This window comes from Zalophus californianus, chromosome 8 (assembly GCF_009762305.2).
Source record: "Zalophus californianus isolate mZalCal1 chromosome 8, mZalCal1.pri.v2, whole genome shotgun sequence".
In the NCBI taxonomy this organism is placed as follows: domain Eukaryota; kingdom Metazoa; phylum Chordata; class Mammalia; order Carnivora; family Otariidae; genus Zalophus; species Zalophus californianus.
This window is the reverse complement of record NC_045602.1, coordinates 137,141,017-137,157,211: the sequence shown is the minus strand read 5'-3', so window position 1 is coordinate 137,157,211 and position 16,195 is coordinate 137,141,017. Positions and strand designations below refer to the sequence as shown.

Sequence of the window (16,195 nt, the reverse complement as noted above, 5' to 3'; positions counted from 1 at the left end):
GAATTTATTGTACTTTTAAAAAGGCATGTAAACATAAATACAGATAAAGCTTGTCTTTGACAAACAGCAATTTACAGTCCTATGCAACTCACTACTCTTCCACCCCAGTGAGCTGACAAACTCTCCCAGCAGAGTCTCCCTCTGCCTCTCTCCCCCTTGACCTCCACATAAATACACACACAGACATGCACGCACACACACACGCACAAGCATGCACAAATATGTGTATACTTATTCCTAAAGATATAATCATAAATAAGACAGTGTTTCTTTTTTTTCACATAAATGCCATTACACAGTATGTATCACTTGGCAACATGTTTCTAATTTAACTTAAAATGGACTGCAAATATCTAAAATTCTGGTTCATCTGTTATGTTTACAAAATTGATTATCATATACCACATTTTATTCATTCTTCACCTTCCCTCCTATTCCTAACTCCTATCTGGGTACTTTTGAATTTTTGCCACTCAAAACAGTGCTGCAAAAACATCTTTAGACTTGGCTCCTTATGCACATGGAGCAAATGTTTCTCTGGGGATCGATTTTTTTTACCCCCTAGAGTTAATTTGAAAATACAAGAGATTTTCTTTTGCTCATGGCTTTTGTCTACCTGAAATGTATGCCCTCATTGGCACTTAAATTTCTCTATTAGCACATCTGCAAGAGAGTAGGCTGGGACTAACACCACTTGTTCAAATGAATACGTAGTCCTGTATTCATCTTGGGTTAATTAATTACCTCTCTATGTTGATTTCCTGGTGTTTCTATTATGAAGCTTTTCATAGTACAGATTATTTTTAAATTGTTCCAGTTATAATATCTAGAAAAGATGCTCTTTCTTTTCCTTTATAGAGCTAATTGCCAAATCACACTTGAAAATGGTAGATGCTTTTGTCAAGATGGTAGGTGATGTTGGGGCGCCTGGATGGCTCAGTCGGTTAAATGTTTGCCTTTGGCTCAGGGCCTGATTTCAAGGTCTTGGGATCAAGCCCCACATTGGGCTCCCTGCTCAGTGGGGAGTCTGCTTGTCCCTCTCCCTCTGCCTCTCCTCCTGCTCTTTCTCTCTCATATAAATAAATAAAATCTTAAAAAAAGAAACATGGTAGGTGGTGCTAAAGCATAACCCTGTTGATTCCTGTTTCTACTCTTTGAAGGGACAGTGTGCTTAGGTTTTCTTTTCCTCTTTTCATTGCATATTTCTCTATTCTCATATAGCCTAGTCTTTGGCCATACACTTGCATATTCTCTCCTTCTTAAATATTATGTTACTAGACTGAATTTCATTTACAATAATTCAAGATTATTTTTCTTCTTGTTCCCAAAGTTGGAACAAGTATAGCAGAAATTCCTAATGAGAGAGGTCCAGGTTTGTATTTTTTCACTAACTAGTTTTGTGGCCTTTGGCAAGACTTGCGATATTTATTTAAGTAATCTATAAAAAAAAGAAGGCTTGAATAAATGATCTTCAGGCTTTCCTCCAGAAACTTCCTTGCCCAGGTTCACATGTGTAATTTCATAAACAGTGAGGAACTTGAAATTATTTATTGCCTTTGGTGTAAGCACCGATGCTTATTTATGCGTATTAAGATTTTGAACAATAAACAAACAATAGATTGTAAGATACTGAAAGCATATGTTTTGTTTTACAGGTGTTTGTTTTGCCTTGCTGTTTTAAAATTAAATCAAAATGCCCATAAGACCAGATCTCCAGGTATGTAGTCCTAGACCAAAAGGAAGGAAGTATTTTGATTCCTAAAATCACTTTTGTTTGTTTATAGGTGTTAAGTGCCATATTTTTAGGAAAAATGAAGCTTATTTGTTTTTATGAAATGGTCAAGAGTGGAATAATTTAAAATGTTACTCTTTCATTTTTTCAGTAGGTTTCTTTTCAAAATCTGTTATTTATGAGGTATGAAAGATGCTGATGATTTACATATGCCTTTTACATTGAAAAGAATTATGCAGTCATTCATGTATAATTTATGCCTGGATATTTTTATGTCAGGGCATTTTGGTAAGAAGTTTTAATATATCTATTTAACATGTATGCAATTTACCACCAAATCTGGTGATCAGATTATAGTATAAAAATTCCTTATTAGTGATGTTATACTTTAGTAGTAAGGATGGTGGGTTTTGTAAAGGTTATAAATGTATAATATAAATTATATATGTAAATCTTAAATTATATTGATATAGTTTCCAATCAGTGCTTTTGTCTCTCTTTATGCATTTTTTAAAACTATTTAAACCTCATTAAGAAATTGATATTCAGATGTGTTACGGTTTTATCCATGATGTTAAGTATTAGTTACTATAAAGTTTATTTTATTTCTTTCATTAATAGGTTTCTTTTTTGAACTCGACATAATGATGACTTTATAATAAAGGATATGAAGTGGAAAATTAGTAGAATATACATGTATTTTTAATGTAGAATCTTGCTATTATGAAAGAAGCTTGATCTCTCTCTGTTTCTCCAAATTTAGTAGTGGACAGCTTTTTTTTTTTAAATAAGTGAATTGATATAAGCTCTTTTGAGAATTTTCATGGGACAACAATTCTTGAATTACTGGATTGCATACGGTGACTAATTTTGGTTTTGATTCAATCTCTGTGCCATTACTGTATTTCTCTAGCAGTTAGAAAAATGCATTGATGATGCTTTAAGGAAAAATGATTTCAAGCCTTTGAAAACACTTTTAGAAATTGATATTTGTGAAGATGTGAAGATTAAATGCAGCAAGCAGTTTTTCCACAAGTTGGATGACCTTGTATGCAGGGTAAATACTCCTTTTTGTTGAATGATTGTTAAAATTATTGGATAGCACTCTTTTTAGGAAGAAATACTCCTTTGGGAGAAATGAATAAAAAGGCTTTGGCAAACTTGCTTATAATTATATGAATAAGTGCTAATTTTTAAAAAAATCTGAAGAGTCCCAAATAACATATTAGACTACTCTTTTCTAAATACAATATACAGAAAGTTATGTTTACATAGCATTACCATTACTAAGTGTGGCCTAAACTGAGGAAAAATAGTTTACCTGTTTGAAGTTTGAAAAACTTTTTAAAAAACCTCTCAGCATATTTATGTTATCGAGATGGTGCTTGGTGCTTTCAAAAATAAACAAAATTTATCCAAAATCCTGGACTCAATTTATTATATGTAATGTATTTTTATGCAGGAGAAAATGTGATTATTGACCATCTCCCACCGTATCTGAGATTTGTTATGAATCTAAAAGATTGAGTAAACATTTTTTATTTCCGTTAGTTAAATGTATGGAGCTGTTTAGAATGGAAGGTAACTGATTCATTGTACCATCATCTAAAGTTTCTTGAATTTACACAAATCTGCATTTTTATACTGGATTTGTCATTCACAGGCTGGTGGCTTTAGGCCTTGTTTCTCTAAAGCGCACTTCCATATTTTGCAATATGGAGATGGTGGTAGGAGCTAACTTTGAGGATTTGTAAGGATTACAATACTCCTAAGCACAGTGCCAGTTCCACACTATTTTGTATTTACAGATGTTTAAATGTATATTTTTTGTTTTAGGAGCTTAATAAAAAGGATATCCAAGCAGTTTCAACCATTTTGGTTTCTTTTGGAAGATGTGGCAGAAATATCACTATATTGGGGCAAGCTGGACTTACAAATATGATAAAACAAGGACTGGTCCAAAAGATAAGTACAGAATATGTAATATTTATGTGAGGGGAAATAGTATTCAAGGTGTGTTTTCTAATAAAATAAATGTTCAAACTGTTGAAATATACATTTGGGGACTTTACATAAAGCTTTAGGTAAAATAAATAGTTTTGTAACCTGAGGTCTATGTTACAAAGATAAAGATCAAAAGGACACCCTACATACCAGGCTCCTTGATGATCATGTGAATTTAAGGTCACAAGACTTCCTGAGGCCTTTATTTTCTCATCTATTTACTGTCTCACTTTGTTTTGCTTTTTATATTGTTTATTATCTAATTCCCATGCTAGAATGTGGGATATTGATTTTTATTTGTTTTATTCATTTCTGTATACCTAGTGGTAAGAACAGTACCTAGGATGTAGTATATTCTCAAATATAAGAATTAATTAAAGTAAAATAACACCAAACCTTTTCAAATAATAATAATGCCAAAAGAGTGTAATTTATGATAATTTATTTTCATCTATTAATGAGTGTACCTGAACTAGGAATTTGAAAGGGGAAATCAAGGTCTTCTGCCTAGAATTAGGATTAGTTCATCCATTCCCATCTAAAGAATGTTAAAATATAGTGAGTTACCAAAAAATGAAAACAACAAAGATGTTTAAAAACACAAAATTTCTTTTCATATAATACTGGAATTTTTATTTTTAATGTTTATTCCTAGGTTTACTGTTTATGCAAGATAAGTACATTCTTAAAATTATTAAAATTGAATTCAAAGTAACTAGTGTATACATTTCTTTTTTTACATGGTTGCCTGGTTTGAAAAATCAAAGGAGATTATTCTCAGTCGAGGAAATTCAAAAGATGAGGCAGTTATAAATATGATAGAAGACTTATTTGATCTTCTGATGGTAAAATCACATTGGTTAACCAATCTTACAAGCATGTGTTTATTTAAAATACAATTCGTGTTCTATATGTCCAGAGCCTAAGTCACTAACAGATTGGTTAGTGGCTTGATTGGATTAGTCTGTTCAGATTGTATAAAGCACTTATCCTGATTAATAATTATTAATATTTATTTTAATTTATTTATATTTATATATAAATTATATATAATTTATTTATATATAATTTAATTTATATTTATATATAAATATTAATATTTATATTATAATTAATAATTAATAAAATTAATAAAATTGAATAGTTAATAAATAAAAGTTAATTACATGGTGAATTCAAATGTGATCTGTTACTGTAATACTATTTTAATATTTACTACTGTATCAATACAACATAATGGTTTATAATACAAGATAATAAATACAAATTAAATATTCACTTTTTTTCAGGTCATACATGACATCAATGATGAAGGTATAAGAAATATTTTATTTCTTTTAAAACAATAATTTGCTATTAGGGTTTTAGTATGACTTTGCAATCCTCAGAGTATTGTCCTAATATTAGGAAGCTAATTTAGGGATCAACAACCTTTTTCTGTAAAGGACCAGATAGTAAACATTTTAAGCTTTATATTAGGGCCAAGCAAAAGAGATCAAGGATATTATATAGGTACTTATATAACAAGAAAGAAAACAGATTTCCACAGATATCTTATTGATACAATTCAAGATACTACAATAATTGAATACAGTGTTTTTGTAATATAGGTCAACTAATGAGAAAGCACTCTTTTGAGGGGATGACATTTCATTTAATTAAGGCTCAGAGTTAGTTTGCTCTTAATCAGAATTGGTTGCAAATGTTCATTTTTTTACGCTTATCTGTAATGAGATTTTATGTAAATTGCATTAGAAAATGTCTTTTCATGCAGATAATGCCAAATACTGATATCAATTCATGAGCTTGATTTTTAATTGAGCATGTTCATCACTTGGAAAGCATTTATGGAATTATATTAGATTCTTAATATTGCCTTTTAGAATGTCATTGCATCGCAGATGAATCACTTACAACTGAAGGCTAGGTGGAAGCCCTCAGCTGAACATTTAAATGGATTTTGAAATATGGAAATTTCCTTTGTACTTCATCAGTGTCCAGAAATGCTGCTGAACCTGTAATTGGAGCTTAGAAAAACATACTCCTATAAATTTGGGTGGGAATGGAGATGTCACTCCTTGTTTTAATTTTTGACAGCCTGGGAAATGTATAAAACAGTTTGGCATTACTTGTGATTCAGATAACCTTACTTTCATTGAAATGACTTCAGGGAAGTATAAGTTTCTCATATAAGAATGATTTTTGCCTTGTAATTTTGGTTTGAATTGATTAAGAAACATCAACTCTGTAGCCCATGCTAATTACTGAAGCCATTCAGTGGTATCTGATACTGGTTAAGTACATGAGAATAGAATGAAATTCACTTTGATACCGCTGGTTCAGTCATTCAGATATTTCCGTAGAGTACCTGCTGATGAATAATAGAGCCATACAAAATGGGCAGTGGTGTGGATTTGGTTTGTGGGCCATAATTTGCCAACTCTTGATCTAATGAGACAGAATTTTTAATATGTAGAACACATAACAACTCATCCTCACTTGTGAATGGTCATTGTTTTATGCCAAGCAAGTACTCCAACAAATTATTTCTGTTGGTTGAAGAAGAATTACCTAGGATTGGTCATTGAGGCTGGTGAATTGTTTATAAATAAAGGAACAGTTTGCCTTCAAAGCCAAAAAGTTTTAAAACCTCAATTGCTATTTTAATGCTACCTTTTCATTGATTGCTTTATAGTTGACATATAATCTAGCTTAAATTCCTAAGTTTTTAGGGAAGAAAACAATCCTAAAGCACCAGTGAATATGAAGTAATCCAAGTGTTTTTTTTAAGTAAATATATCTTTTTACCTAATTGAGTGATTTTGTTCTCTTTTTTACCTTCAGTGTAGTCACTTTGGAAAGTTGTGTATTTTCGGTTGTAGTATTGCCATTATTTAAAATTATTTTTTAAATTTGCATTATGAAATAGCATGTGGCAAATTCCTCTGAATCTATTTAGTATTGATAAAGCCTTGTCTTTTGAGAATAGGGTTAACTTTAGAAAAAAGGTCAAGATATTTAGATCTTTACGTCGAGGAGTGTTTATGGCCGTTATGGAACTTTCGATATATGACTAAATCAGTGAGGCCAGTTTTCATTAAGAACTTAACGATAGAACTTTCCGCTTTTGAACTATGTTTATTTCATCTGAAAAAGTCCTACCTTAGGGCTTAAAGGAGAAGCTGAATCTGAAGTTATGCCTTTGCCAGAGTTAAGATGAGTCACATCTGTTGAAAGGTATTTTTTCAAAGCCACGTAGTAGCTAGTTAGTGGGAGAGGTAGGACCTGGGTTTCATGTTTCCTGCTGCTGCGCAGGACAGTCCGCGGGCCTCTCTGAACTAGTACACTCTTTCATTAACGCATACAAGATTGCCATTTAAAATGCACATTCATTAATGATTTAACACTTTCAGGTAAAAGGCAAGTGGTGGAAAGTTTCGTGCCTCGAATCTGTGTCCTGGTTATTGACGCAAGAGTGAATATTTGTATTCAGCAGGAGGTAAAGTTATTTGTTAGATTTTCTTTTAAACCTAAAAACAAGAGAGTGAAGCAAATTTAGTAGCAATTCATCAAAAGGAATAATTATATTTTCTTGGTACTAAATTAATTATGTAGTGTATTTCTGTTGTCTTAATTCATTGCCCGATGTGGTAACTATGTTACCCAAATATTTATTGAAAATTCATAGCTATTTGTGTTTATGTATGCATCTAGCTCGTATGAAAATAAATTATACCATCCAGATATTAGGAGTTCTCAGCTTTTAAATGCTAAAAATAACTTGTACTAGTATATGTATGTGTGTACGCTTATATAAACATAAGAATAAATATCAGGTAATAATTTTTGCTTGAGTTGTTATAATAGAGTAATAAGCGTATGTCTTATTGCAAAGAGTGTAACTGGAATCATGTTATGTTTAATTCTTGATATCCTTTGTTTCATGTTTTTTTGTATTCACTATTTTTATACTTCATATTTTTTCCTCCACCCTTTCCAATTCCCTGCATAAAATGCTGTGCTTAAGAAAAAAAATAGGCTTCTAAGTTTGTATACCTAGAATATTTCTCTAAATAATGTTTCACTGGATATATAAAGTTAATGCATTATCTTTTTTTCTTTTCTAGACTCTAAAAAAAATGAATGCTATGCTTGACAAAATGCCTCAAGAAGCCAGGAAAATACTCTTTAACCAAGAAATGTTAATTCTCATGTAATAATTTGTACTATGTTGCTTTAATTAGTGGTTCTGGTTAAGAATTTAAAGGATATTTTATAAGGCTATAAGACAACCATGAGTTGCATTAATAATTAAAACTGATAAACTGTTGTAGATTTCTAATATAATTTATGGCTCTATTTTCTGCAAAAGTCTGTGATACTAGCCAATTGTAAATTTTAGTGAAGTTTTCTCCCCCCAGATATGTGGGTTTTTTTATTTAATTGGGACTAGTTTGGTATGTAATCTATTATTTTGATTTACAGGAGTAGTTTGGGAGAAAGGATTTTAGATGCTGGAGGTAAGTATGCTTTCTCAAAATGTTCATATTTGAAATTATTCCAAATTTATTAATAGAATATAATATCTCTTTAGTCAAAATAATATTAACATGATGTAGTGAGATTATGTGAGGAAATTATAAATTATGTACAATCAAGCAATTTTTAATTACTAATAGGTGATTAAATGATCTATATCTGTGAGACTAAAATAATAATTAAACATGACAGTAAGAGTCTTCACATATAAATTGTGCCTAATGGTAGATTTATGAATAATAACTTAATTTTCTAACATATTTGAACTACTTTCCCTAAGAAATTCCTCAAAAGGTATTTCATGAATTTGGAGGTTTAATATTTGGGGGGCTTACAGATTTGTTTTTAAACAATGTGTTTATTAAAAGAACTCAATCTTTTCGAAGTTTCATATGAGAAAATTTTGGTGTAGTGATTTACATATAGAACAAACCACTGGTTAAAATACTTTGGAATAACTATAACCATCATATAAAGTAAAAGTTTCTGTGATTTATAGACTATCATGTGAGTTGTTTTGCAATTCACAACTCTAATAATGGAATGGCCTAGTCTTTGAATATTTAGGAGTTTCTTTCAAATATCCTTTAAAAAAAAAAGTTTTACTCCTTTCTTCTATTAGTAAATTTGTTATTTGGGCTGTATTCATTTCTGAGCTGATGAGATCTTTCTAATCCATATGAACAAAATGGCAAAAGATGAGTGAATGACACTAATATTTTCTTGTTTCTCTTGCTTGTTCTAATTCCTTATAAACAATGACTTTTATAAACTTATTTTTCATAATTTCCAATAATACATTAACAATTTTTTTTAAGATTATGACTTACAAGTAGGTATCGTAGAAGCACTATGTAGAATGACTACAGAAAAACAAAGACAAGAACTGGCATGTCAGTGGTTTTCAATGGATTTTATTGCTAATGCATTTAAAGGAATTAAAGACTCTGAATTTGAAACGGTAAGTAGTATAAAAACAACAAAATAACAACAGTTTTTTTTTTATTACTATACTTTTTAAAAGTCTCTTTTTTTTTAAATTAGGATTGCAGAGTATTTCTCAACCTTGTAAATGGCATGCTTGGAGACAAGAGAAGGTAAACTTAATACAGTAGTCAACCATTTACTGATAAAGAACTAGCTCAAAAGGGAGAAGAACACAGTGTTGAACCTTTAAAATTTATTTTGTCTTTTGGGATGTAAAATACACAGGGATATTTAAAACAATATCTTATTATAACACCATGTAATAACTTGCTACACTGGTAGACTGAAATAATCTCCCACTGGTCTTATTTTACTTTGTACTTTTTAGCAGAATTTTGAGGAAAAATAAAAATCTCATATAAACATTATTTGAGCTACCTCCTTCATCCACATACTGGAATAAAAATATATAGCAAACAAATTATCTTTTTTTTATAATTAATGCACTGTAATGCCAACCTCTTTCTGAGGTTATTTAATCTCAGGAATGGGCTTGAATGAAAGATAATTATCACTTTTGATAGTAACAGAGCAGTATTTGCAGTTCATTGCCTGGCACCATATTATAGATGCTCAGGACATCTTTTTTGAATGAATGAGTTCACATTTACTTTACTTACTAAGGAAACAAAGACAGGGGAGGGTTGAGTGCAGGGACTCATGTTATTTGGATTTGAATCATAGGTTCCCCTCTTTCTATTCTAATGTTGGGCAAATTATTAAACTTAATTGCCTCAGTTTCCTTAGCTGTAAAGTAAGAATACTAATAATATCTACCTCATATGTTTGTTGTAGAAATTAAATGAGATGATTATATATTAAGTGCTTCTAATAAAAAGTATCTAACCAAGAAATCGTTCGGCAAATTCAGTCATTTTTATTAGCTGTATTATTCATTCCTACTCTTCTTGTCCCATGTAAATCCTATGGGAGCTTCCATTATCTTAATAGTATAAGCTAAATTAGGAATTTCTACTCCTAGTCAATAACATAAAAAGTAAATTGGCATAGTCACTGTAGTCAGAATGGGAGCTTGAGTAGTATCCTCAAAATAATATACATTTTCTACAGAAACAAATTTCCATTAAACTCATAGTTTTGTTTAGAAGGAGATATGATTTTTATTTAAATCATTAGGACCACAGCCTGATTTCCTTTTGATCCTAGACATGATTTCTATGGCTAGTCAAGATTACAGTGTGCAGGCTTATTAATATTTTTTAATGCAAACTACTTTATATTTCAGGGTCTTTACATTTCCTTGCATATCAGCATTTCTTGATAAATATGAGGTAAGTTTTAACTTTAACATGTTTTAGTTATTGGATGAACTTTGATACATGGTCTAGTAAATTACAGGTTACAAGTTGACAGGAATGTTCAAAATAGTCATAACTTGATCACAAATATAGCTGGTCTTGTATTCTGTGTATAAGAGCCATTTTATGAAGTGACATTTTCGTAGCCCGGGGTAACTGAAATATAAAGCCTGCACTTCAGATTTTCTTTTTTTTCCTTTAAGTCAAGCCCATTATTGATTTACCATTCATTAATATATTCAAACTGATATTTTCAACCTTTATTTGTACTTGGAATATTTGTGATTTCTTGGAGCTAGCTAATTTCTGTGTAAGGTATTAAAGCAGCATTTCTTTTGATTGTTTCTAAATTGGTTTAAATGCTCTACTTGTCCTCTTTTCTTTAAAAAAACAAAAACTAAAACAAAAACTCAACCATGAGTATAACATTGTCATGCTGTTCTATTGTCACTTTTAAAATCATAGTATATAAAGTTTTTTATGTGTGTTTTATCAGTTGCAGATACCTTCAGATGAAAAACTTGAGGAATTTTGGATAGATTTTAATCTTGGGAGCCAGACTCTATCATTTTACGTTGCTGGAAATAATGATGTAAGCTTTATTCTAGCTAACATTTTATGTTTGTATATGTGTATATATAAAATGTTTTAATTTAAGAATGTGGATTTTTGTATGTTTATTTTTCCAGCTATTTTAATAGAATTCAATATTAACCCTATAGTTTTGATTAGCATGGTAACCCATTCAGTTAATTACAAATGAAGGTTATTTCAGATGTTTTATTGCAACAGAAAAATTAATGCTAGATTTTATTTATTTTTTTAAAGAATTTTTTTTATCTATTTATTATTTGAGAGAGAGAGAATGAGAGCTAGAGAGCACAAGAGGGAAGAGGGTCAGAGGGAGAAGCAGACTCCCTGCTGAGCAGGGAGCCCGATGCGGGACTCGATCCCGGGACTCCAGGATCATGACCTGAGCCAAAGGCAGTCGCTTAACCAACTGAGCCACCCAGGCGCCCTAATGCTAGATTTTAATACTAGTTTTTTAACCTAAGATTTTTCAGAAATAAATTACATGTTAATGACATAACATTTAATAGTCATATGAACATATGGACTGGAATCTAGAAAAGATACCAGTTATTCAAATGTGAAGGCACTCATTTAAAAATATTTTAACAGATACTGACGAGTGGTCTTAACCATTCATAAAATCTATTTAAAAATAGTGAGGTATTGATTCTTATGGTAGTATTTGGAAATGATTTAGTTCTTTATGTGCTGTATAGTAACTATATTTAAACCTTCCAACCAGATGGTATGTTTTCTACTGACTTCTTTTTAACCTGAAGAGAATTCTTGAGCCATTGTTTCCAAATAGCTACCACTTAGTATTTAGTCCATGGGCATACTTCGAGTCTGGACTGTATAGTCACTTTGTAAAAATCCAACTAAGAGTTGATCTGCATTTACTAATATAATTGTAGTTGCTGATATTTTAATGAGGATCTAGTCTTTTTAGTCTGTCTCTTGTAAAATCCTGTGTTTTGTTCCAGGTAAACTATAGATAGACATTAAACAAATGCCCCCAAGGATTTCCACATACCATTATTTCTTTTTATTTAAGAGCACCTTTATAGAATGCTTAAATCAAAATTGAGTTCCAAATATTAGCAGTACTCCTCAGGGTTACTGATAGTTTTTAATGGTGTATTTATTCCAGCAGGGTTTGTAGGAATATTTTTTAACTGGGCTTTCTTTAGAAATGAACTTTAATTTTGGGAGAAGAGGATAGAATAGGGTCAGTGTAGTCCCTGCCTTCACTCAGTTTGGTCTAATGGATGATTCCAACAAGAAAATAAGCAATTATAGTATGATACATGGTAGGGATAGTATAAAATGCATTTAAAAATGTTAAGTGCCTGCCATATGCCAGAAACTAACCTAGAAATGCAGGGAGATTGCTCCAAAATATGTACTTAGAACCCTCTCTCCTGGATTTCTGTAGCAGTAGAACATTGTCCCTGTATTCTCTCTGAATTTCCTAAAAGCCATTCTCCATGGAGTGACGGCTTATAAAATCCTTCTTTTGTCTCATTGTGTATGAAGGTCTTTATGATCTGGCCCCTAGCTATTTCTCTTAACATCTCAGACCATTCTCTAGGTTTACCATGTTCCAGCCACATTCATTTTTTTTTCCTATGTCTTTAACAAAGATCATGCGCATTTCAGATCTTTCTACTTGCTGGTTCTTCTGCCCAGAAACTTCCAGATCTTTGCATCTCAGTTTCTTCCCATTTCGATTTCACTATAAATATTGCTTCTTTATAGAGATATTCTCTGGTAACTCAATCTAATGTTTAAAGTTGCCTCCCAACCATATGATCCTTGCAATAGATGCAAAAAACAAAAAGATTTAACAAAATGCAGCATCCTTTCTTGATTAAAACTCTTCACAGTGAAGGTATAAAGGGAACATACCTCAATATCATAAAAGCCATTTACAAAAAGCCCACCGTGAATATCATTTTTAGTGGGGACAATCTGAGAGCTTTTCCCATAAGGTCAGGAACAGGACAGGGATGTCACTCTCACCACTGTTGTTCAACACAGTACTAGAAGTCCTTGCCTCAGTAATCAGACAACAAAAAGAAATAAAAGGCATCCAAATCGGCAAAGAAGAAGTCAAACTTTCACTCTTTGCAGATGACATGATACTCTATGTGGAAAACCCAAAAGACTCCACCCCAGAATTGCTAGAACTCATACAGGAATTCAGCAAAGTGGCAGGATATAAAATCAATGCACAGTTATCAATTGCATTTCTATACACTCAGACAGAAGAAAGAGAAATTAAGGAATCAATCCCATTTACAATTGCACCCAAAATGGTAAGATACCTAGGAATAAACCTAAGCAAAGAGGTCAAGGACCTGTACTCTGAAAATTATAGAACACTCACTAAAGAAATTGAGGAAGACACAAAGAAATGGAAAAACATTCCATGCTCATGGATTGGAAGAACAAATATTGTTAAAATGTCTTTGCTACCCAGAGCAGTTTATACATTCAGTGCAATCCCTATGAAAATACCATTAACACTTTTCACAGAGCTGGAACAAGTAATCCTAAAATTTGTTTGGAACCAGAACAGACCCCAAATAGACAAAGGAATGTTGAAAAAGAAATCCAAAGCTGGTGGCATCACAATTCCGGACTTCAAGCTCTATTACAAAGCTGTCATCATCAAGACAGTATGGTACTGGCACAAAAACAGACACATAGATCGGTGGAACAGAATAGAGAGCCCAGAAATGGACCCTCAACTCTATGGTCAACTCATCTTCAACAAAGCAGGAAACAATATCCAATGGAAAAAAGACAGTCTCTTCAGCAAATGGTATTGGGAGAATAACAGCCACCTGGAGAAGAATGAAACTGGACCATTTCCTTACACCGTACACAAAAATAAACTCAAAATGGATGAAAGACCTAAATGTGAAACAGGAATCCATCAAAATCCTTGAGGAGAACACAGGCAGCAACCTCTTCGACCTTGGCCACAGCAACTTCTTGCTAGACAGGTCTCCAAAGGCAAGGGAAACAGGCAAAAATGAACTATTGGGGTTTCATCAAGATAAAAAGCTTTTGAGGAGGAGGAGCAAGATGGCAGAGGAGTAAGAAACCTAAATTTCATCTGGTCCCAGGAATTCAGCTAGATAGGGATCAAACCATTCTGAACACCTATGAGCTCAACAGGAGATCGAAGAAAAAAATAACAGCAACTGTCTGAACAGAAAAGCGACCACTTTCTGGAAGGTAGGACGTGCGGAGAAGTGAATCCGAGGTGATATTCGGGAAGATAGACGGCGGGGAGGGGGCCTCTGTCAGCCACTACTGGCACGTGATAGGGCCACGGAGCACACAATTGGAACTTTTAGAGGTTGGCTCTGCTGAGGGACATCGCTCCAGTGGCTAAGCAGGGGATGGAACCGTTGCTGGGACAGTGTGGTCTCAGGACCCTTGGGGTCACAGAAAGACCTGGGGTGCCTGAGTGCGGCAGATCTCCCAGGTATTGGAGCAGGGAAGCCGGCTGCAGAGACAGAGCCGAGGAGTGGGCTCTCAGCTCGGGGTGGCCATAAACCATGATCTGTGACACAGTCGGGCCACTGCTCCTCCAGCCTGGACCCAAAAAGTGGCAGATCCGCGGAGACTCTCCTTCCTCCCCCGGGAGGAGGGGCACAGGCGTGCACCGCAGGGATCTGCTGGGTTTGGAGACTCCACATGGGGTCGGGTGCCAGAGATAGAAACGCTCAGTCACAGGCCAGGTGAGCACGGAGTGCAGCCAGAGACCGGGGAGACGGGAGTGACTGACTGCTTTTATGTGGGGGCGCACTGAGGAGCAGGACCCCGAGTTCTCGGCTCTTCCGGGGTGGAGATTGGGAGGCCACCATTTTCACTCTCGTCCTCCAAAGCTGTAAGGAAAGCTTGTAGGGAACAAAAGCTCCGGAGACCAAACACGAGCAGATTACTTAGCCCGAACCCAGCAAGGGGGGGCAATTCCGCCTCCGGCAAAGACATTTGGGAACCACGGCAACAGGCCCCTCCCCCAGAAGATCAGCAGGAACAGCCAGCCAAGAACCAAGTTTACTGATCAATTAGGCAGAACGCCAGCACTATGGGAATACAGCACATAGAATTCATGGCTTTTTTCCCGATTCTTTAGTCTTTCAAAGTTAATTTTTAAAATTTTTTTTCTTTTTCTATTTTTTTTAAGTTTTCTTTTTCCCTTTTCCAACCAACATCTTTATCAATCCCTTTTTTAAAAAATCTTTTTTATTTTTCATTTTTAGAGTCATATTCTATCCCTTCATTGTAGTTAACCTTATCTTTGGTATATATATATAGGTTGTTCTCTCTTTAAAATTTTGGGATACAGTTTCTTCTAACAGACCAAAATATACCGTAAATCTCTAGTGTATGGCTTTGTTCTAGTCTCCTGCCTGATCACATTCTCTCTCTCTCTTTTTTTTTTAATTTCTCCTTCCTTTTTCCAACCAACTTTTTATCTTATCAATTCCTTTTATAAAATCTTTTATAATTTTCATCTCTACAGTCATATTCCATCCCTTCATCATATTTACCCTTATTTTTGTACATATATAAGTTTTTCATTCTTTAAAATTTTGGGAGGCAGTTTTTTCTAACAGACCAAAATACGCCCATAATCTAGTGTGTGGCACTGATCTATTAACCAGCCTGATTATATTTGATCATATTCTTTTTTTTTTTCTTTTTCTTTTCCTTTTCTTCTTTTTTCTTACTTTTCCTTTCTTTTCCCCCGGTTTCAGGTCTCTTCTGATTTGTTTAGTGTATATTTTTCTGGGGTCGTTGTTACACTGTTAGCATTTTGTTCTCTCATTCATCTATTCTCCTCTGGACGAAATGACAAGATGGAAAAACTCACCTCAAAAAAAAAGAACAAGAGGCAGAACCGACTGCCTGGGACATAATCAGTACAGACATTAGTAAGATGTCGGAAGTAGAGTTCAGAATGACGATTATAAAGATACTAGCTGGGCTTGAAAAAAGCATGGAAGATACTAGAGAAACC

The 16,195-nt window shown here is 33.3% G+C and overlaps 1 protein-coding gene across 6 annotated transcripts in view; it reads left to right on the top strand.

Moving 5' to 3' along the window:
- The window catches only part of SYCP2 (synaptonemal complex protein 2), a 101,005-nt gene that overhangs the window by 17,328 nt on the left and 67,482 nt on the right, over positions 1-16,195 (top strand). For 4 of the 6 annotated variants that reach the window (XM_027623505.1, XM_027623504.1, XM_027623501.1 and 1 more), the window contains exons 2-13: positions 1,656-1,717; positions 2,646-2,789; positions 3,569-3,697; positions 4,477-4,581; positions 5,026-5,050; positions 7,150-7,235; positions 7,864-7,949; positions 8,222-8,256; positions 9,094-9,236; positions 9,320-9,372; positions 10,509-10,554; positions 11,078-11,173. In XM_027623505.1, coding sequence (XP_027479306.1) covers positions 1,694-1,717; positions 2,646-2,789; positions 3,569-3,697; positions 4,477-4,581; positions 5,026-5,050; positions 7,150-7,235; positions 7,864-7,949; positions 8,222-8,256; positions 9,094-9,236; positions 9,320-9,372; positions 10,509-10,554; positions 11,078-11,173 — 972 coding nt within the window. In that variant the 5' untranslated portion in view covers positions 1,656-1,693. Of the gene's footprint in view, positions 1-1,655; positions 1,718-1,883; positions 2,021-2,645; positions 2,790-3,568; positions 3,698-4,476; positions 4,582-5,025; positions 5,051-7,149; positions 7,236-7,863; positions 7,950-8,221; positions 8,257-9,093; positions 9,237-9,319; positions 9,373-10,508; positions 10,555-11,077; positions 11,174-16,195 lie in introns of all 6 variants that reach the window. The other 2 variants (XM_027623506.1, XM_027623503.1) reach the window with 2 other exon arrangements.